The sequence below is a fragment of the Acanthamoeba castellanii genome (genome assembly GCF_000313135.1).
Source record: "Acanthamoeba castellanii str. Neff unplaced genomic scaffold scf7180000084768, whole genome shotgun sequence".
Classification (NCBI taxonomy): Eukaryota; Discosea; order Longamoebia; family Acanthamoebidae; genus Acanthamoeba; species Acanthamoeba castellanii.
In genome coordinates, this window is record NW_004457618.1 from 492,782 (window position 1) to 512,572 (window position 19,791).

Here is a 19,791-nt window from a genome sequence, read left to right on the forward strand (position 1 = left end):
CCTCCTGCACAGCGTCCTCGGTGTCGGCAAAGTAGTAGTGGAGCTTGTCGTCGTCGTCGTCGTTGGAGTAGTCGGTCGCCCAGATGGCGAACTCGGCCAGCGGCGCGCCGACGCCGATCAGGATGGCCAGCTCAAAGGCCTGCTCGCCGTTGCACTCCACCTCGGCCAGCGTGTCGATCAGGTGCTTTCGGCCCCCGTCACCCTACAAAGGAAAGAGAAAACCACAAAAAAACAGAATTCCTTAACTTAGCACTAAAGCTACAGTGCAACGCATGGTTGAGCACGTACGATGGAGTTGTAGTGAAGCTCAGTCAAAATGTCCAACGCTCTCTGTGCGTGTGTGTGTGCAGACCACCACAATCATAGTTAGTCGCCGTTTGCTGTTGAAGTGGCACGCCAATGAATGAACAAACCTGGTTCGTCTGGGTCCAGCTGAAGAAGGTGAGCAGGTCGGTCACGAGCGAGCAGTCGGGTGAGGTGAGGTTGTTCGGGATGGAGATGAAGCTGATATAAGCCAGTGGATAGGACTCAGCGCCCGGCGCATCGAGGATGTCCACAACCGTGCCCGCATTGATCTCCTGGGCAAAGTCAGCCACCGCCGCCGCCACACTGCGATCGGAAGCAACCCAGGTGAGAAACCACCAACCAACGGGAAAGTGGGACACGCTTCGCGGAGGCGAACCTCTTGGTGGAGAGCGCGATGGTGTTGTTGGCCTTGTTGACCAGGCTCGCGCAAACCAGGTTGGCCCGCAACGCGTCGGCCGAGCCCAGGTAGGTGAGCGCTCCCTCAGTCGCCCGCACAAAGTTGAGGCGCTCCGCCTGGTCCGCAATGGCGTGGGCGTGGCCGTTGAGCGCGGGCGGGAGGCCGCTGAAGTCGCCGTCGGCGGCCTCGATAGCCGGACCCAGCGCGTCGTTGTAGGGCAACAGCGCGCGCTTGAGCGGCTCCGATATGTCGAGGCCGTCGCCGGTGATGAAGGCCATGGTGATGTTGAGCGTAGGCAGCTTGTTGGCGAGCGCGAGCTCAGGATTGAGCGTAGCCAGGTAGGGATCGGACCACACGGTGATGTTTCCCATGAAGATCTGAGTCGTCCCCCAGTGTCAACGCCGAATACAGGACAACCGCATAAAAGGAAATCGTGATGGGATTAATCGCACAGTACCCCAGCAGTGAATTAGGTGCGTTTCAGGGTACTAGCATAAAAGGAAAACAGAGCACACCAATCCGAAAAAAGCAAAGAAATAGATTAAAAAAACGATAATAGCAGTGGGTGGCCGTGGTAACGTGAGCAGTGGGCGACGTACATCAGCGAGGGCTTTGAGATCCAGCACGAGCAGTGGGTCGGTCGACGCATTCAGTGTGGGCAGGTTGTAGGTGAAGGCCAGGCCCTGCGCGGCGATGGGCACCTGGAACATGGAGCCGTACTGCTCGATTGAGTCCGGGTCACTGGAGTCAACTGCGGCGTTGAGGTTGATGAAGTCGTTCTGGCCCGACAGGATGTTGTCCAGGGCCTGCTCGGCCGCCTCGACATCGTAGACCACGGTCACGTCGTCCCGAGTGGCGCGGTAAGCGTTGCTCCAGGCCTCGTAGAGGGGCTTCACGTCTGCGTCGCCCTGGCCATACAGCTCCTTGCTGAAGATGCTCGCTGCTTTGGGGGGAGCGTACCAGCAACAATCAGTTTGTACAAAATGTAGAAATAGAAGAAGAAGAACAAGACAAGAAAGAGGAACAAAGACACATGAGGGAGGAGGAGGGGCAGCTTACCAGAGCCAGGCTGCAGCAGCGGGGCCAGCAGCCCAACTACGAGGAGGAGAGGGAAGAGCGCTATGTGCCGGTGAGGCCCCATTATTGTTGTTGCTCAGCCCTTCCCTTTCAATGGCTGGTTGGTGTGAGCTGTGCGGCTTTGCGTCAGGCGTGGCTTGTGTGATGTCGCGGTGCCAGAAAGTTAAGGCCTTGGTCAAGCTGAGTACGCCTACTCGGAGACCATGACACCATGCCACGCCAGATCTTTGCCAAAGATAGGTTGCCACTATTCCTGGGTTTGGAAAAAACGCTCAATGTAACCCTCGTTGCTTTGTGTGCGTGCCACGGGAAGAAGGTGCCGTGTAAAAGGTGAAACCGCTCACCGCCCACTGGGCACTCGGAGAAAATGAATTTCTTACTTTTTTCTTTAAAGCTTTTCCTTTATTTTTATGTGACTTTCGTTTTCGTTCTTGTGATTGCGTGCGGGGATGGTGCAGGTACGGCCGCTCTATGGATTGGTGGCGGTTGTTGCGGCGACGCTCCTTCTCCTGTTCTTCGCGGGTCCTTCCGCCGTGCCTCGCAATTGGGACTCGGCCCCTGACGCACTCCTATCCACCACCATCGACATAGATATCGATCCGCCGGCTCCCACACCCCCAACTCCTACCGACCACGTGTCTCCCAGCACCAAGGAGCATACAGAGCCACCTAGTCGTTCGATTGATGAAGAGAAAGATGAAGAAGTGGAGAAAGATGCATCTGGAGATGAGGTACCCAAAACAACTGAGTCACCACCAACAGCAACGACGAGAAAAGATGAAAAAGATGAAGAAATAGATCACATCGCAAAGACGCCACAACCAGCGACCAAGGGGAAGGAGGAGATGGAAGAAGAAGATGAAGAGGAAAAGAAAGAGGAGAAGAAGGTGAGCGACTACACGCTCGTGGTCTACGTGTACTGGGAGCGCGACGCGGTCTACGCCGAGAACCTGCGATTCTTCCTGCGCGCGGGCGTGGGCTCGGCCGAAGAGAGCCAGCGGGACCGGGTGGAGTACCTCCTGATCGTGCAGGGCCGCACCCTGTCCGTCGACGTGCCGCGCCACGTCAAGGTGTGGAAGCGCGACAACACCTGCTTCGACTTTGGCGCCGTCGGCGCAGCCCTTCGGTCGAAAGCGCTCCGCCTCCCCACATTCCGTCGCTACGTCATCCTGTACACGGCTCCTCTTCGTTCTTCGTTCTTTGCCCTTCGTTTTTCTTCGTTCTTCGTTCTTCGTTCTTTGCTCTACGTTTTCGTTTCGCTCTTTCGTTCTCACGCGTCTGTGGCCACAGGAATTCGAGCGTGAAGGGGCCTTTTCTGCCGGCGTACTGGCCGTCCAACGTGCATTGGTCCACCATCTTCACCAGTCGCATCAACGATCGCGTCAAGCAAGGTATTAAGACGTTGTGTATTGCGTGTTTCGTGTGCGCATGTATGTGCGTTCATGCGTGTGTATGCGTGTTTGCGTGCGAAGCTAACGGTGCTGTGCCTCTTCTCAACGCAGTGGGCACGTCGATCGTGTGCCTGCCCAAAACGGACCTGGGCGGCTGGGGTCCACGCATTGAGGGATTCTGTTGGGCGACCGATCACGTGGGCATCGAGCTGGGCATCAAGCGCGGAGTGTTCGACTGCTTCGCCAACAAGGAAGACGTCATCGTCAAAGTACGCTCACTCGCTTCCCTCAGCTCTCTTCATTTCTCTTACAGAAACACGGTCGACTTGAGTCCATCATATGTACTAATCATCCTTCATTCGTTCCCAGGGCGAATACGGCATGTCGCGCGCAGTGCTGGATGCCAACTACACGCTCGACACGGTGCAGCTCAAGTACCAGGGCGTCAATTGGACCGACACCGCCAACTGGGGCTGCAACGCCAACGTGCATCCCACCCGAGCCGACGCCTACGACGGCATCAGTACAACTGCGCCCACTTTTATTATTATGAGAGATATGCTATGCAAGACTATGCTATGCTGCGATATTAATACGATGTTAATGCGTTGATTCAGGCATGCACCCGCTGGAGACGGTGTTCCACAAGAGGAGCTGGACCGACGTCAGGACCGACGTGCTGCCTGAGTACATGAACCGCTACGCGCAGTGGAAATATGACGCGCTCGATCGCCGGGCGGGAAAGAGTCGACCACCATCATGAGTGTAAATGTTATGAGATCATCTTTACACCTCTCTCTCTCCTCGCGTTGAACTGAGTACGTCATGGGTCAGAGGACCGTAAGAGACCTTGGACTATCACACTTTTGCAGGCTGAGCTGAGAGCTTTCAGCTTGTATTAGAATAGCTCGGTGTTGATTGATGTTGACCACTTCACTTCCTCTTGGGCTTGTTGGCGCGCTGCTTCTCGACGTCGCCGAAGGGCTTGGGGTAGAGGACCATTTTGATCGTCAGCGCCAGCGGGATGAGGAACCACGGCAGGTACACGCTGAACATCTTGAGCCTGCACAGCCAGCCCCAGTTCTCCCATCAGCATTTGCTTATCGTGCGCGCATGTGCGTGTGCGGTGGTGCGTGTGCGTGTGCGGTAACAACCTGTGGGTGGGGTCCATCGGCGTGAAGGCGGTCTCGAAGAGGATGGGCGTCATGACGGTGACCAGGTGCGTGCCGTACATCAGGGCAGGAATGCGGATCCAGTTGCGGCCTGGTCAAGAGGAAGAGGAGGAGGAGGTGTTAGCCCGATGCCGACGCCGACGCCGATGCCGATGTCGACGCGAATTGGCCACCCAGCTGTGTCTACGTACACTTGGCGAAGGCGTAGACGGCAACGAAGAAGAACGGCACCTGGACGAGCATCTCGGCCCACATCAACGACTGGAACCACAGCGGCGGCTTCGCCATCAGGAAATCTGTGCGTGCGGCGTGCGCGGTCGCGTGTAGTGTCGTTGTTCAATTCTTTTAGTCGACCAACTCAAAAGGGAAATAAAGAGAAGCTGCACGAGTTTGAAGCTGCGGCTCTCCGTACCTCCGAAGTCGCTGATGTAGAAGTCGACAAGGTACACGGCGGCTTGCGGGTAGATGCTGCGGTCCGGCACCAGCGCCTGTGCATCTGCAGATTGTGATTGCGATTCAGCAGCCGGAAATTGAAAATCGACACTGAAATCAGTGGCGTACCAATGAGAAGGGTGATGGGAATGTGGATGGCGAAGTAAATCAAGAAAATGTTATCGAGCAGCGAGCGTCCTGCCATCTTGTTCTTCGCCAATAGAAATAATAAATTAATTAGCCACTGTCGACAGAAAAGGAAATAAGCGGGAAGGAAAAGGAGAAAAAAAAGAAACTCCGTCGGACCAAAACACAATCTTGTAATCAACAAACGACAATCCAGTAACTATACCATGGTACCATCTTTGTTCATGCTTTCTTGCGGCTCGTGCAACTGTTGGCCATCCTCCTGTGTTTGCGATTTTTTCGATTACGAAACAATTTTCATCTGTGATTTCTGTGATTTTCGCGATTTTTTTTTCATCTTCTGATGATGCGGGGGGCGGAACACAGTCGCGTAAAAACAATCTGTCGCGGCGCCGGACACAGCATGCGTCGGTCCTGAAGAAGGAGGCCGAGGAGGAACGCAAGCGGCAGGAGCGGCTCCAGCGCCGGAAGGACAACGCCACCAAACGCAAGCGCGAGGAGGTGAGCCCTTATCCTTTTTCTTTTTTTTTCTTTTCTGCATGCCGTGTGCGTGCGGTCATGCCGTGTGTTGTTGTGGTGTGTGTCGTGTTGTGAGGCGTGTCGTGTGCCGTGTCGTGCCGTGCGGTTGTGTCTTCACTCAACCGGTGAACGTCTGATGCGCTGCAGGAGGCCAAGGAGGAGATGCAGATGGAGCACAGCGAGGCGCCGGCGGGCAAGAGGCGAAAGATCAAGCGCAACAAGAAGAGCAAGGCTGCGCGCAAGGAGAAGGGCAAGGAGGTCGACAACGAGGAAGAGGAGGAGGTATGCGCCCATCTACCTGTGTCGTGCGGTGGTGTCAGTGTGCGGTGTGTGTCGTGTGTTTATTATGCTAATCACGATTATCACTGTCAACAGGAGATGGAGACGGAGAAGGCGGCCGGCACGTCGACGGTGACGTCCACGACGACCACGGCGGCCATGGAGGTGGCGGCGCCCAGCGAACTGGCCCGGCGAACGATCAGGCGGGCCAAGCGCAGGTCCGACGGCGCCAAGCCCGCTGCTGCCGCCACTTCGATGGCCATCGAAAACGCGGCCTAATGCTGCGAAGCCATTACTACACAAATATAAATGCCCACTTATGCATTATTACCTCACACTCCCAACATCTCCTCCTTACCACATGCTGGCAAAAATGTAAGGAATACGAGTGCGGCTCCGGAATGTTCTGACTCGTTTGCCCCAAGGCCAAGAATATTGCACACAAGATGAAGAGGGAGGAGTACCGGCAGTGTGGCTTGGGTGCGGTGGCGCTTACGGCGCTCGTCCTTCTGGTTAGTTGTTGCCTGCCGCCGGCGGATGCGTCATCTTCGTCGCTGTTCTTCGGCGTCGAGTTCGCCTACTCTGTCCACGTTCGCTCTGCCTCCTCCCCCAACGTACCCCGCCCTCTTTCTAAAGCTCCCCCCCTTTGGTGTTCTTTTCTTGTCGTTTTCGTTCTTGATTTATTTTATTTATTTTTTATTCGCTCCCACCGGCGCCGCATTGCCCCAGTTGTCGTTCGACAGCTTCACGTCGGTGAGCGCAAAGGAGCAAAAGATGAAGACCGTCACCGCCGAGTCGGGTTCCGGCGATGTGTTGTGGAACGCACAGGTCTACGACTGCACCACCAAGCGAGGTTCGTCCCAAACCGTACATTGAATGAACAAGACTGATTGTGGTGGCGGGATTCGATCAGCGTATGCGTGGACGGCATTCACCAACAACACCTTGGGACGCTGTGCGACGGCGGGCATCGCGTCCATTTGCCCCATCGCGACCGGACCCACATTCTGGGGTACATGACGCACACACAGCACACGCGACACTCAGAGGCGCACGCACACGCACAGGATAATTACAACAACGGCAACGTGCAGGTTCGTTTGCGTTCCTCCAGAACACGTCGCTGTTAGAGTTCGATGACGTGCAGCAATGGCGCTGGCAGGGACCCTACACCTGGCAGAAGGGCGACTTTTACACTCGCACCGTCGTGGTACATCGCTCTGGGCCAAATATGACCTGGTTGTGGTCACCAATCACAACCATGAGTATCAAAATTGATCACTGTGTTCTTTTTGGTGATTTGGTCTGATCACACTCAGGGCGGACGCATTGAACCGGTGGCCATCGCGGCGATGGCGACTTCGATTGGCGCGAGTGGCAAGGCGGCGCCGAGTACGACTACCTGGAACTACTACACGAGCTTCACGAACGAGCTGCCCTTCGACGCTTTCGCAATCCCCGCCGCGTGCTTCGCGTCTTCGCCGTTGCCCACCGCTGCCGGCCGGCTTCGGGCTCTCCCCTCGTCATTCTTGCTTGCTCGCCCGTCTTTTGTCTAAGACTTGCATTCTTGAGTGGCGCCACATTCCCTAAACGTTTCAACAAGATATTTATTGCGGGCTTTTCTCATCAACATGCCTGCACACACGAGGGCATAGTCCAAGCAACATCCAGGTTTAGGACTTGATTGGCAACATCTCTCCTAATGCACAACATTGTCGTAACCTTCGGAGCTTTGGTGATTGATTACAAGGTTGGCCAGCCACCACAAAAGTTGGCTTGAACAAGAAGACAAGTCATTGCCTACCTCCTAACCTGCTCCATCTCACCGCTCAACATGTTGAGGCCTACACTTGCATTCGCTCTGCTCTACCTCGCCTGTCTGGCCGCTGTGGCCATGGTGTGTCCATCCTTAAGCACTCCCAGGCCCACAGTTCTGCTAATCTGCATCTTCCACGTCCTTCAGGGCTACTCCTCCACTCTCTACAGTTCGAAAGACTGCTCTGGAACGCCTTTGATGACTATCACCTATGAGGAGGAACGCTGCTACCAGAGCTTCAACATCAACAGCACCGTCTGCCAAAGATTCTTTGACTGCGCCGGTAACGGAAGGATTGACCAGGCCGTCCTCTACGGGAGATGCGCTCAGTACCTGCTCCCTCGCAACGCATCGCTCCTGGTGCAATGTACGGCCAACCCCCGCTACCTTTTTCGTTTTTTTCGTTTTTCGTTTTTCGTTTCGTTTTGCTTTCTACCGAACCGCCCAAGCAATAACACCTCTACCCTCAGCCGATGGAGTCGTTCGCTCGTACCTCTCGAGCCCGGATTGCACCAAGGGCTTCATCCCCTTCACACCGCCCAAAACCAACTGCGAAGTGAGGAAGGCGTCGGCGTCCTGCAGCGAGCTTTATGGGAGCGCCTCGTCCACCACTTCGGCCGGCTCCGCGTCCCCCGCCAGCGCACTTCACTTCTGGCTGCGCCAGCTTCTCTCCCTCTTGTTGGCGTGATGATCTTTATTTTCATTGTTTGAAGTATGGAATAAATAGAAGAGCTTTTAACGAGGCCAAGACGTGTATCTTCTTAGTCGATGTGAAGAGTGCGGTCAGCGTAGCCGTGGGCAGCCTTGTGCTTCTCGAAGAGCGCCGAGAGCGCAGCCACGTAGCGTTCGTGCAACGCGTCCACTGCCTCCGCGCTCGGGTTGTCCGTCTGTGTCGGTGGGTCGTTGGTGAGCTCCCCCCCTCTCACAGTAGCTCATGCTTTTAATTGTGCACAGCTGCGTACCTTGGTCACGGGTATTAGTATATACGCGTTACGGTTTCGCCTACACACCCCTTACGGTTTCGCCTACATGCCCGTTACGGTTTTCCCGACACTCCGGAACGACCCTCTACGCTCTCACCCACGCTACGCATTATATGTATTGGGAGGTGACTAACACGGCCAGTGGAGAGGGTCCTCTTCGAGGAGAGAGAGGAGTTCACTCCAACTGATCTCCTCATCGGGGTGGGTAACGTCATGAGGGGGAGCTCGTCCCGGCGAGGACGGGCACGTGCGCGTATCGCCTTCCGAAAGAAAGCTATCTAGGATTCCGTCAAGGAGGGCGCGCGTATCGCCTTCCGAAAGAAAGCCATCTAGGATTCCGTCAAGGAGGGCAAGGTCCTCGTGGGCGTCCCACGGAGTTGCATCGGCGTGTAGCTGCTCGCGTGCGGAGTAATCAGCGACAATCATCTCGTGCATTTCGACCTCGACATCGCCTATCATGTGCGTGAGTACGCAGAGTTAAAACCTGGAATGCAGGAGCGTGTATTCGTACCATCCGCGGGACCGGCATCGGCTTGTAGCTGCTCGCGTGTGGGGCCATCGCACACTGTCCTGTCCTTCATTTCGGCCTCAACGTCCCCTATCCGGTGTGAGTGAGTCAGTATGCAATTCGAGAATGGTGAGTGAGGGGAGTGAACCAAGGGCGGAAATGAACTCCTGCAGCTCATCGTTTGGGGCAGTAATGCAAACCGCATTACCATCACCACGTCCGGTGAAGCAGTACTCATGAGGCGTGACAGTCGACAGACCCTTCGATCTTGTTACGACTTAAAGGGAGGTCAGTCTTTCCGACTCGAAATGAAAAGGTAGAAAGGGGTACCTAGTATGTAAATCGTTCCACCGAAGAATTTGACGAGCTCCTCCGCCTTCGATACAATCGGCATTCGCCGGTTGGTTTCGTTCTTCGTCGGTGTGTTTGCTGGCCTTGCTGAAAGCTGAGGGAACAACCCAACGCCGCGTAGAAGACAGTACAGGTTTTGGAGTTGTTGGAGGTCGACCTGTTCGAGGAGCTCGTGGTGTGGAATGTCGGGGAAGTACTCGATCTAGTCTTGTGAGTAGGAGATTCCTACTGAGGTGTGAAAGGGGGTACCTACCTTCCTTCCTTTGTTTGAGACGCGCTTAGTGAGGAACAAGATGTCGTTGTTGGGGAAGTCTCTCTGGTACGCCCTAACCATGCTCAGTAAAGTGGAATATCGAGAGTTCCTGTTGGAGGGAGAAGCTGTTTAGTATTGCTTTTGAAGACGGTTAGGTGAACATGGTACCATCTCGATGATCGTAGCCGCTTTGCAAACGGTAGATTTGTTTCCATTCGGACTCGCCCAGGATCAACTGCGTTGGATGGAAGCCATGAGTGTTGATTGTGAAAAAGGGGAGGGAATTGTTTATACGTTGATACGGTGGAGATGACCGAGGAGGTGGCCAGTCAGGCCGAGTGGATGTCACTTGATCTAGTGGAAGATCTGCGGAGGGACAGATGAGTAAATGTGAAAAAGTGATTGATAATAAGGGAGGGAGAGTACCAGTACGGTGCGTATTGTTCTCTGTCTTAAACACCGAGCCGAACAGTGACTGTTCACCACTAATGACCATAGCTTCGAAGTTGTTGAGGTTGGTCAACGTGCCACATGACGGGCAGTTGATCGCGAGATCTTTCAGGATGAGGTTGTGCGAGGGATCCACAGGGCATGGCCACGCGCTCACGAATCTCTGCACTTGATCGACGATAAAGTCACGTTGCGCCTGGCACAGTTGGGAGGCTTCGTGGTGTATTGTTGGCATGGTCTTCCGAATATAAGTAGTGAGAGCATCGGCATCCGGGGCCAAGTCTGTATGCAAAACTCACAACGTGTTAAGCTCCGCTATATCAGATGTATGGTCAGTGAATACCGTTTAACAGAACTGGCGAGACGAGGACGGGCTGGGGGACGGGCGTGGAGCGAGCGTCAAGGAAGATGTAGAGATTCTTGACCGGCGGAAGGGAAGAATCGAGTTGCTGAAGCCGTGTGTTCATCGTAGAAACGAGGAAGAGGCGAAGCTTCTCGATAAGGAGGTGCACAAAGCTATTTGTGCAGAAACTGACCCGCGCATGGATGTGTTCTTTCCCCATAACGGGTCCTGTTTCCGCAGCAAAAGCTGTATGCCATAGGTGAGCTAATCATTGAGGGTTACTGCAACGGTGGATAAGAAGACGTTCAGGTCATCGGCGTTCTTTGGTGGGAGTACATACCGCAGTACACGCGACTTAAAACGTGGCGCCAATGCTGCTCATGATCGCCGGGGGGGAGGAATTCAAAACACCTGCGAATCTCGATTAGCATCTGCCACTGAGTGGGGAAAGTAGTGGCGTGCTGAAGGAGGACATACTCCATTACACGTTGACCTCCATCTCCGAAAAGAAGTGCGTCAACCGCGGTGGACAGCGCACTGACGTAGTCCCGCCGCTGGATGCCCAGGGGGTCGCCACGGAAGGATCGTCCAGTCACGGTGATGCCAAGTGAGTAGTGCCGAACCTCCCTTCTCTGTTGTACAACTTCTACCAGGAATGGACGAAGACACTGCATCTCGCAAGATTAAGAGCGAGGATGATAATCATGAGTTGGTGGCCCATACCTCTCGTAGAGTTTGCATCCGATACTGCATTCGTGAGAGTAAGAACTCTCGGCCCTCGGCTGTGGTGAGGTCCAGCCTGGGCGGTGGGGTCTCCTGCTGGTCGTAGGTGAGTAGTAGCTTACGATATTTCGTGAGGCCCTTCGACAGCACTGGCGTGTGGCGATCGAGTGCAGAATTGGACTGCGCGACGATGTTGAGTAGGGTGACCTCTCCCTCGATGTCCTCTCCAATATCGCGTATCTCCTCGTCGCTGATGGTCATGATGTGGAGGGGTTCGTCGATGATCGGGGGTGTGCTTGTTGAATTTACGCGGCTGCTGAGCATGCGTTTCAACCTGCGATGGTACTCTGCACGCTGGTGACGGAAAGGTTGGCAATGAGATGGTACAAGCCAATAAACATTGCACTTACCATTGCGGTGGGGTCATCGTGGGAGGGAAGGCAGAGCGAGTTGATGGTATTCTTCAGAATCTGACTCGCCACGCTGGTGCAATCTGACGCAGCCAGCTGTTCGAGGGTGACCTGGAAAACAATGCGTGAGGATCGAGCAGCCCGTTAACACCATGGTGGTGGACGTACCTCGTCCAGCGCAGAGACCACCCTGGCTGCTGGCGTTGTTACGTCAGCAGCAGGGGATTCATCTGCGGGTGGTGTGGGCTGAGTGGATGGTGGTATGGTGGGCTTGCTTCTCTTTGGCGTAGAGGCAGTAGTCGGCCTCGCCAAAGATTTTCTTTTGTTATCTGTGGGCGCCTGGAGGGTGGGGGCGTTAGTACATATAGCAGTTTAGTCCGCAAGACCTCACCTTTAGAAATGGCGTGTGGAATGGCCTCCTCTTCGACATCTTCCGCCTCTACAAAGAACGAAGAAGAACTGGCAAAAGCCGAAAAGGTATTTACAAATAATTTTCTTCCAGATTATTGTGAAAAAGGTGAGTTTCTTTGTATTTTAGAGGCGCTTTAGGGCGGACATCTGTTTCTTCCTTTCGTCGTACTTCTGCCGCCAAACCGATCCACGCTTCATATACTCCGTGTCGCGTAAGTGAGCAGCCAACAGGTTGCGTTGGGGCACCTTCTGGCCAAAGTCGAGGAACGGGCCGATGGTGTCGATGTAGGACAGCATGTTCGACCTGTTCCCCCAGAAGATCGAGTTCTGACCGACGCGACCGCCCCACGGGAACTTCTCGTTGATCTGGTGAAGAAGCGGAATGCACCCGGCTTGGCAGATCTTGATGTTACGAAGAGAGAAGCTGCCCTCGGCGATCGTTAGCCCGGCGACATAGGCCGCGGTCACGCGCTCCCACTGATGGTCCTCGTGGTTTCGGTCACGTTGACCACGCAGCCGGGCCTTGTACTCGTCGGTGGTCGGCCTCCTCCGATCTGAGCGTAGGAACTCCTCAGCCGTCCTGAGCTCGGCGTACTTGATGACGGAGTTGGCGAGGAGGACCTGGAGCAGCGGGTGGTCGGGCGACGCGACGGTGAAGTTGAGGGAGTATAGATTCCTCAGCGGTGGCTTCTGCTTGCTCTTGCGGATAACTCCAACCGACCAGCGCTGGACAATCCATTCGAGCTCCGGCGCCTCTCCGGCCGCGCAAGCCTGCGTGAAGTCGATCCGTATCGCGCCTAAATGGAGGGGAGCATAAGTGAATAGACCACTCCATAGGGGGTACTACGCCGGAAATATGTACCTCGCACACCCAAACTTCCGATGTGGACAATGACTGAGCCATCACCGTCGAAGAAGCCGGCGATCTTTTGCTTGTCGTGCTCGGTGGGTTCGACACGTGCATGTTGCTCGAAGTACTCCTCGATAACCTCGCTTGTAAGACGTCGAGCCCGCTTATGATTGATGTTGAGCGTAGTGCGTGTGAGGAGGAGGGACGCATGACCGTTCTGGACGATCCAGGCCTTGATCTGATCGTCCGTGGGGCGGGGTCCGAGGTCTGGAAGGGGATCGTCCTGGAAGCAGGGAGCTCCTTCGCGGCGGCGGATCTGTCTATACTGGCGGACATGCGGTTGGATGTGGAAGCGACAGTCCATGGTGCCGCTGTGGTCGGTGGTGTTGGGTAAAACGTTAATATTATACTGATTTGTTTTATATTAACAATAACGTAGGCAAATGCATAAAGCCAATAATAATCGCAGGTGTAGGCAGAATAGAACCAGTGTATCGTGGGCTAATGCGTAGCGTGGGTGAGAGCGTAGAGGGCATGTAGGCGAAACCGTAAGGGGTGTGTAGGCGAAACCGTAACGCGTATATACTAGTATGGGCTCGCCCACTACGGCCGTGAGCGGCACGGCGTAGGGAGCCGCGAGGAATCTGCGCCGCGGGCGATACAGGCAACCACGTCAGCAAGAGAGGCGCTCGAGAGATGCATTATTGGAACAGACACGCGTACCGGCCCATGAAGCGCACGACGGCCACCCGGAACCGCTTCGACACCCACATGCGCCATCGCATGCCCCACGAGTAGGTCTACAATATAGACCGAGAGGTAAATGACGTCAGCAGCCAAAAAAGGGGTTTATTGTTTATTTGATTTTGGAGGTTTGTGAGCGTAGGTACCTTGTAGAGGGAGGTCTCACCAAATACGTAGATAGGCACGAGGTGGGCGCCCTCTTCCATGGCGAGCCGAACGAAGCCCTTACGCGACTTCAGATGAATGTTTTCCTTGCCGTACTCGGTCCTGATCTGCTCGGCCTCGCCTACGCCACCATCATCATCATCCACAGAGCAACACTCATTGACAACTCATCTGCGCGATCAATTGTTGCAACCGTACCACCGGGGTACACAAGCACGGACAAGTGGTGGCGAAGCACGTTGGCGGCCACCGGCTTCGAGGCGTCGACACACGACGTCCACAGCCACAAGTCGCGAATGAACGGAATCTGAAGGAAACGAGAAGAAGAGAAATGTCAGTCCACTGGGAACCGGCATACGCCCGAGCATTCCTCAGAGCACCTTGAATGCGGAGGAGGCCACCAAGTCGCGGGTCTCGATGCCCGGGAACTGTTTGTTCCACCTACGTTGTAGTTTGTTTGTTTGTTGTTTGTTGTTTGTTGTTTGTTGTTTGTTGTTTGTTGTTTGTTGTTTGTTGTTTGTTGTTGTTAGGGGTCAAGCGAATGATAACGGGCGACAGGCGTTTGGTGTACGCGCGTACCGATCCTGCTTGTTGAAGCAGAAGATGGCGCGATTGAGTGCCAACGTCCCGTGTGGATGAACCGCAAGCACATATCTGATTGGTTGGTTGCGTGTTAACAAGCCACCACTATTGACTTTTTCGAATCGTGATCGATTGCAAGGAGAACGAGCAGTACACATTGGACGGGTCAAGCTCGGCAGTCTTGACGACGCTGCACGGGAAGTAGTCGAACAGGTACCTGAACACCGCGTGGTCATGGAACCAACGCCAGGGCTTGCCTGCGAGGGAGCAAAAGAAACTGAATAAATTTCTGATTATTTAATTTTGAGAGAATTTAAAATTATCGAATTTAAAATTATAGGTAATTTATTAATTGAGCCTAAAGTTCGGGGGATTGGTGGCGCGTACCCAGCCTGCGCTCGGAGCCGTCAAAGGAGAGGTAGAGATAGGCGGTGATGAGACCCACGCCTAGCCACCACCATGGGGTGAACAGGAGCCACACGGGCAGGCCCACAAGCACCAGCGGACCCACCACGTAGCACCCGTTCAGGAGTGTCAGCGCCACCGCGTCCCTCACCCACCCACGCCCCGACATATTTGCGTAAAAAAAAAGAAATGTCCAGGTAAAATGCTGGAGAAAAAGAAAATCATGTGCGGTCCTGACCACAGAATTTGCCCTGGCTTCGATGAAAAGGCCTTCTAGGACCAGAGACAGCGGTGGGCTTCCTTGAAGTGGACCTCCTCAAATACTCGCATGTGGTGCCCTGTCAAGTCATTCCAACAAACAACCAACCAGTACTTCCAACAGCAAACAGAAGAATGTCGATCGTGTCCGGAACCGGAGCTGTCCATCTCACCGACGACGTGCGCTCGGCTGTCGTCGCCGTCAGCAAGCGCTACAACTTCACCACCACCTCCGCCAGCGACAACTCGTCGCTCTTCGTGCCCTTCTGCACCCTCAAGTTCGTCGACGGCAAGCCCTGCCTCACCATCGACACCGTCTCTGCCACCACGCCAGTCTCTTCTTCATCATCGGACTCCGGCAGCGAGGTGGCGGCGGCGACGTGGGAGAGCCTGGTGGCGAGCCTGCCGCGCGACCAGTGCCGCATGGCCGTGGCGCAGGTGCCGTGGCGCGCCCACGCCGATGGCGTCGTGCGGTCGCGCCTGGTGTTCATCCTGTGGGCGCCCGAGGCCACGTCGACCAAGGAGCGCATGGTGGCGAGCATGTTCGCCAAGGGCGCCAAGGGCCTCATCGACCAGTGGGGCGCCGGCATGAGCCTGCCCATCCAGGCCGCCGGCGTCGATGACCTCGCCCTCGAGGACGTCGAGGACAAGATCCGCGCTAAGGCCACCGTCAAGTAGAACCAGAAGATCAAAGAGAAGGAGACATTAGATAGCGATGAACATGTGCGCAAGGTGACGTGAACTGTAAATAGATGATTTTACAACATATTTTGTTCCGTTCCTCGTGCTATTTTCCAGGCAGTGAGCGCTTGTGCGGTTCTTGTTCGGTGTCCTCGTCAGTGCGCAGTACGAATCGTACTCCGCAGTCGGGCTCCGTGCGCCAGGTCTCGTCGAGGGTGTATCCTGCTGGCGCCCGCTTCAGGCCCATATCCCACGCCAAGGCCACCACGCTTTCCACCCACGCCGGATCTGTGCAAACGGTTGGGGTACAGCTTCCGGCCTTGCGCGGTGCCGGATCATCTCCTGGCGGGACGAACCTCACCCCTCGAGGGACTTCGTTGGCCATCTGGTTCCAAAGATGGCAAGATGGAGTGGCTGTTGTTTGTTGGAAAATTGTTCTTGGAAAATATGAGTCACGATAGTAGAAAATGAAGAAGGGCAAAGGCAACAAGGAAAGATCACAAGAAGAACATGGACGAACCTTGCGGTGCAGAGGCGGGAGGGGTGGATTTACCCCTTGTTGAGCGGCTGCTTCAAGAAGCACTGCCGTATGCGCATCGAGTGGTGAATATGTACTTGGTGGGGTCGCGCGCCTACGGCCTCGCTGGTCCCGACTCGGACTACGACGTGACCGTGGTCATAGAGAGCGCGTACGATCTCGTCGGGCTGCAGTTCCTCTCCTTCTACGACGGCAATCTCAATCTCAACATCTTTCACCTGGCCTACTTTCGCAAGCTCATCCAACAAAACGTTGTCTGGATCCTCACGGTACACCTTCCTTCACGAAGGCCTCTTTATTTCTATTTAATGATAAATCGATCGTTATTTTATTTTATTTTATTTTATTTTTATTTATTTCTCTTGTGTAGGTGCTCTACTTGCCGCGAGAGTTCGTGTGGAAGGAGGAGGTGCGAGTGCCGTTTGAGCTCAGGAAGGTCGACCTCAGGCGCGCCGTGACGCTGGATGCGGACCACCACCTCTCCAAGGCCAAGCGCCTCTGGGTTCGTGAAGGTAGTCATCTTCACCACCACCATCGCCATCATCACTGGCCTCATGCGCGGTAGTGGCTGTGGTGACAAGCTTTGTAAAGTGGACTACACAACTGAGTTGCCGTCGTAGGTGACATACGGCGAGGCAAAAAGAACATCCTACACGGATTGCGGACGCTCCACTACGCACTGCAGCTCCTGCGACATGGGGCCATCATCGACCTGCAGGAGGTCAACCACCATTGGCCTGAGGTGCGAGATCTTGGTGGCTTCTTCTTATCGGCAGCTTGCTTACAAGTGTGTTATGTCTCCTCTCTCTCTCTCTCTCTCTTTTGTATTTACAGATCGACGCGGACCCCTCGACCGACTGGGCACACTACCAGAAGCGGTACCTGCCGCTGTACCAACGACTCAAGAAGGAGGTGACGGCCCTCACCGAGCCCAAGCCGATTCCTCCCGCCGCATTCACCGAGGAGCGACCCCTCACGCTCGCCTACGTCGAACGCTATGGCCTGAGCGCACCCTCTACGGTACTTCCCCACATTCACACATCGAATTGCGCAATGATGTTCGTGCGCGTGTGCGGTGGTGCGTGTGCGGTGGTGTGTGCGTGCCAAGCTACTAATGCGATATTGTTGATATTTTCAGGAGCTGGACATATTCATCAAGAGGGACAGCAAGTACCCCGAGCTGGTCCTGCTCCATCCCGACAAGTTGTGCTCGCCCTATTCCAACCCGGTGGTGAGGGAATGCTCCTCGGGTCTGCTGGTCGAGTTGACCAAGCCCACCGCGCAAGCCAACCAAGACAAAAGCGAAAGCGAAATCGAAAAGAACGAAAGAGAAAGCGAGAGCGAGGAGATCAGGCGGCTCGTGTGCCTCCCCTACCCGAAGGTGTACGAACTCGGGCACGCCAACGCCGAGCAGATCTGCGACTGGTCGGGCGCCAAGGTGTTCAGGATCGAGATCACCGACAACGCGCGAGTCGTCTCGCTCTACCACTATGCCGACGAATGGCGCATCTGCTCGTCGGAGTCGAGCGACTGCTCGGATCGGATCTGCCGAGTGCGGGTCAAGCACGGCTCCGCCGAGGAGCCGAGGAGAGAAGGAGGCGATGATGAAGAGGAAGAAGAGGATCGATACTACCTCAACTTCCCCAGCACGACACACTACAACCCGTGGAACTTCTTCGAGGAGAAGCTGACCAAGCCCCGTCAAGCCTTCGCCGCATTCACCACGGCCACGTCAACAGGTGAGCTCTTGCTTTTCTCCTCTCTTCCTTTTGTTTTCTTTTATTTGCCTTTGGTTAATTACGAAACATATTGGAAAGCGACTGGGCAGGGACCCCAGCATGGAGACAAAAATGAAGACGGGGCACAAGAAGACCTTGGCGAAGGAATGATCAACAAAACGTTTGGCGACTTCTTTTGGGACATCTGGCAGGAAAGGGACTACCGATTCCCCGAAGACACCAGCCTCTGCTACTGCTTCATGACCGCAGTGCCAGCGATACAGATCTTCACACACCTCACCCCACCAGGTACCTGTGTTTCCCATCACCAGTCGTTTATTTTAGTGGGAAATAAACCATTCAAAAGCATCAACGCTGACGGCGCGAGCAGATCCCGCCTCGGCCGGACAGGCGTGGCTGAGCGGTGTGCGCGATATGAAGACGCTGCGCCAATTGGCTCCGGAGGAGGTGCGAGCCATCGCCCATGCGCGCGGCTGGGAGACCATTTGTACGTTGATCCATCGACCCGCTCCCCGGACCACCAGAGAGTCTGCGCAGAGATATTCACACATATGTATGCACATATATAGTTGATCGCCCATGGACGGAGCCTCCAGCTGCTGAGCGCCTGGAGTGTGTCACGGCGCAGACAACGGCAACAATCGATGACACACCTGATGCCCCCTCGGCCTCTTCGTCATCGTCGTCGCCGCAGTTTCCGTTCCCATGGCCACCCGTGGCGCCGTCATCCGAGCCGCTGGACCGCATTCTGCAGCGGTAAAAGAGCCCTCTCTCACGCCACACACACACACGCACGCACACACACACACACACACACAACAAGCGCATACATGCTTTGTTGGCGCAACAGTGTTGTTATTTGACCACATGCCTCCCTCCTCTCAGAGCCTGCAGAGAACTCGACCCTGTCAAGTGCGCCGGTTTCCTGGTCGTCGACGACCGAATGCGAAGGTGCGTGCGTGGCTTTGATTTAGTCGCTCCTGCCAACAGCTCATTGATTTCTTATTGGGTGCACACGCGACACATAAAAGGGTGAAGGTGGTCTCGCCTCAATACTCGGCGCTCTCGCGGCTGAGCTGGTGGTCGGGCGACGAGGCCGCCCTGCGTCTCCTGCTTCTCGAGGTGGTGCGCGCCAACGATCACGACTCCTTCATCCGCCGCTACCCCCAATGGTACGTTAACAGCCCGTACGCGCACGCACACGCACACGCTTCGATCTAAGCCTCTTCAGCGCCGATCTGATCGGCAACCAACAGGGAGGCCACCTACCGCCAGGTCCGCCAGCAGTTCCACGCCCTGCTCTCCCTGCTCGAACAGGTGTACAGCCCCCTGATCTCCCGACCCAGGTACTGCAGCCTGCAGCTTTGTTTGGCGTGCGCGGTCGTGTGCGGTTGTGTGGCCACAATGGAAAGTGTTAGCCGAGGAGCCGACCTGAACCGCAATGAGCAGAGAGGAGTTTCTGGCGGCTGCGCAGAACGGCAAATTGAGGAAGGTGCTCTTCAAGATGGCGCGGAAGAGCGTGTGCGATGTGCGGGACTATCTGAACGACGTGGCGCCCAAGAAGCTCGCCGCTTGGATGCGCCTCGCGACGGTCACCCACCGGCCGTAGCGAGAACCCTCCTCGTATTTGATCAAAATAAACACTGCCAAGGCACCTCTCAGCCCACCTGCACAACACAGGGGGTATGATTCACAGGGATATCAAGCACACCAACATCCTTGCTACAAGACGTCCTCAGGGGGTATGTTTCCTGTTGCTGTGGCTACTGCTGGCACAGCCTATGCCATGCAATGTGTTGTGCTACAAGTAGTGGCCGGCTCTACACAAAGAAAGGGCAGAGAAAAAGAAAAGAAACTGCGA

The 19,791-nt window shown here is 55.3% G+C and overlaps 7 protein-coding genes and 1 pseudogene across 7 annotated transcripts in view; 5 read left to right on the plus strand and 3 right to left on the minus strand.

Moving 5' to 3' along the window:
* Positions 1 to 1,844, minus strand: part of ACA1_255410 (serine/threonine protein kinase, putative) — a gene marked incomplete at both ends in the record, with an annotated part of 7,012 nt that extends 5,168 nt beyond the window's left edge. The window contains 5 exon segments of the mRNA XM_044165490.1: positions 11 to 202; positions 414 to 609; positions 683 to 1,080; positions 1,303 to 1,643; positions 1,763 to 1,844. Of these exon segments, the coding sequence (XP_044021426.1) occupies positions 11 to 202; positions 414 to 609; positions 683 to 1,080; positions 1,303 to 1,643; positions 1,763 to 1,844 (1,209 nt within the window).
* Positions 1,845 to 2,229: 385 nt separating this feature from the next.
* On the plus strand, positions 2,230 to 3,934 carry ACA1_255420 (uncharacterized protein; the record flags this gene model as incomplete). Its single annotated transcript, XM_004367632.1, has 5 exons — positions 2,230 to 2,951; positions 3,071 to 3,171; positions 3,283 to 3,440; positions 3,541 to 3,694; positions 3,789 to 3,934. The coding sequence occupies 5 exons, from the start codon at positions 2,230 to 2,232 to the stop codon at positions 3,932 to 3,934; spliced, it is 1,281 nt and encodes a 426-aa protein (XP_004367689.1).
* A 170-nt stretch (positions 3,935 to 4,104) lies between these two features.
* ACA1_255430 (transmembrane protein 97, putative) lies at positions 4,105 to 4,980 on the minus strand (the record flags this gene model as incomplete). The annotated part of the gene is made up of 5 exons (XM_004367633.1): positions 4,105 to 4,234; positions 4,326 to 4,434; positions 4,535 to 4,639; positions 4,756 to 4,839; positions 4,905 to 4,980. 5 exons carry the CDS (start codon positions 4,978 to 4,980, stop codon positions 4,105 to 4,107), a joined length of 504 nt encoding a protein of 167 aa, XP_004367690.1.
* A 288-nt stretch (positions 4,981 to 5,268) lies between these two features.
* Positions 5,269 to 5,999, plus strand: ACA1_255440 (uncharacterized protein; the record flags this gene model as incomplete). The annotated part of the gene is made up of 4 exons (XM_004367634.1): positions 5,269 to 5,292; positions 5,325 to 5,423; positions 5,589 to 5,723; positions 5,817 to 5,999. 4 exons carry the CDS (start codon positions 5,269 to 5,271, stop codon positions 5,997 to 5,999), a joined length of 441 nt encoding a protein of 146 aa, XP_004367691.1.
* A 167-nt stretch (positions 6,000 to 6,166) lies between these two features.
* ACA1_255450 (uncharacterized protein) lies at positions 6,167 to 8,224 on the plus strand (the record flags this gene model as incomplete). Its single annotated transcript, XM_004367635.1, has 8 exons — positions 6,167 to 6,310; positions 6,450 to 6,573; positions 6,634 to 6,732; positions 6,815 to 6,930; positions 7,040 to 7,185; positions 7,514 to 7,621; positions 7,707 to 7,903; positions 8,007 to 8,224. The coding sequence occupies 8 exons, from the start codon at positions 6,167 to 6,169 to the stop codon at positions 8,222 to 8,224; spliced, it is 1,152 nt and encodes a 383-aa protein (XP_004367692.1).
* Positions 8,225 to 12,091: 3,867 nt separating this feature from the next.
* On the minus strand, positions 12,092 to 14,883 carry ACA1_255460 (Diacylglycerol acyltransferase protein; the record flags this gene model as incomplete). Its single annotated transcript, XM_004367636.1, has 9 exons — positions 12,092 to 12,765; positions 12,831 to 13,143; positions 13,405 to 13,462; positions 13,542 to 13,618; positions 13,709 to 13,848; positions 13,926 to 14,034; positions 14,108 to 14,155; positions 14,466 to 14,566; positions 14,697 to 14,883. 9 exons carry the CDS (start codon positions 14,881 to 14,883, stop codon positions 12,092 to 12,094), a joined length of 1,707 nt encoding a protein of 568 aa, XP_004367693.1.
* Positions 14,884 to 15,107: 224 nt separating this feature from the next.
* Positions 15,108 to 15,650, plus strand: ACA1_255470 (annotated as a pseudogene).
* A 612-nt stretch (positions 15,651 to 16,262) lies between these two features.
* ACA1_255480 (nucleotidyltransferase domain containing protein) lies at positions 16,263 to 19,539 on the plus strand (the record flags this gene model as incomplete). The annotated part of the gene is given in 13 exon segments (XM_004367637.1): positions 16,263 to 16,460; positions 16,562 to 16,693; positions 16,704 to 16,752; positions 16,812 to 16,933; positions 17,026 to 17,211; positions 17,330 to 17,930; positions 18,009 to 18,218; positions 18,301 to 18,417; positions 18,527 to 18,686; positions 18,825 to 18,881; positions 18,962 to 19,102; positions 19,187 to 19,276; positions 19,380 to 19,539. 13 exon segments carry the CDS (start codon positions 16,263 to 16,265, stop codon positions 19,537 to 19,539), a joined length of 2,223 nt encoding a protein of 740 aa, XP_004367694.1.
* Between the last annotated feature and the right edge of the window lie 252 nt (positions 19,540 to 19,791).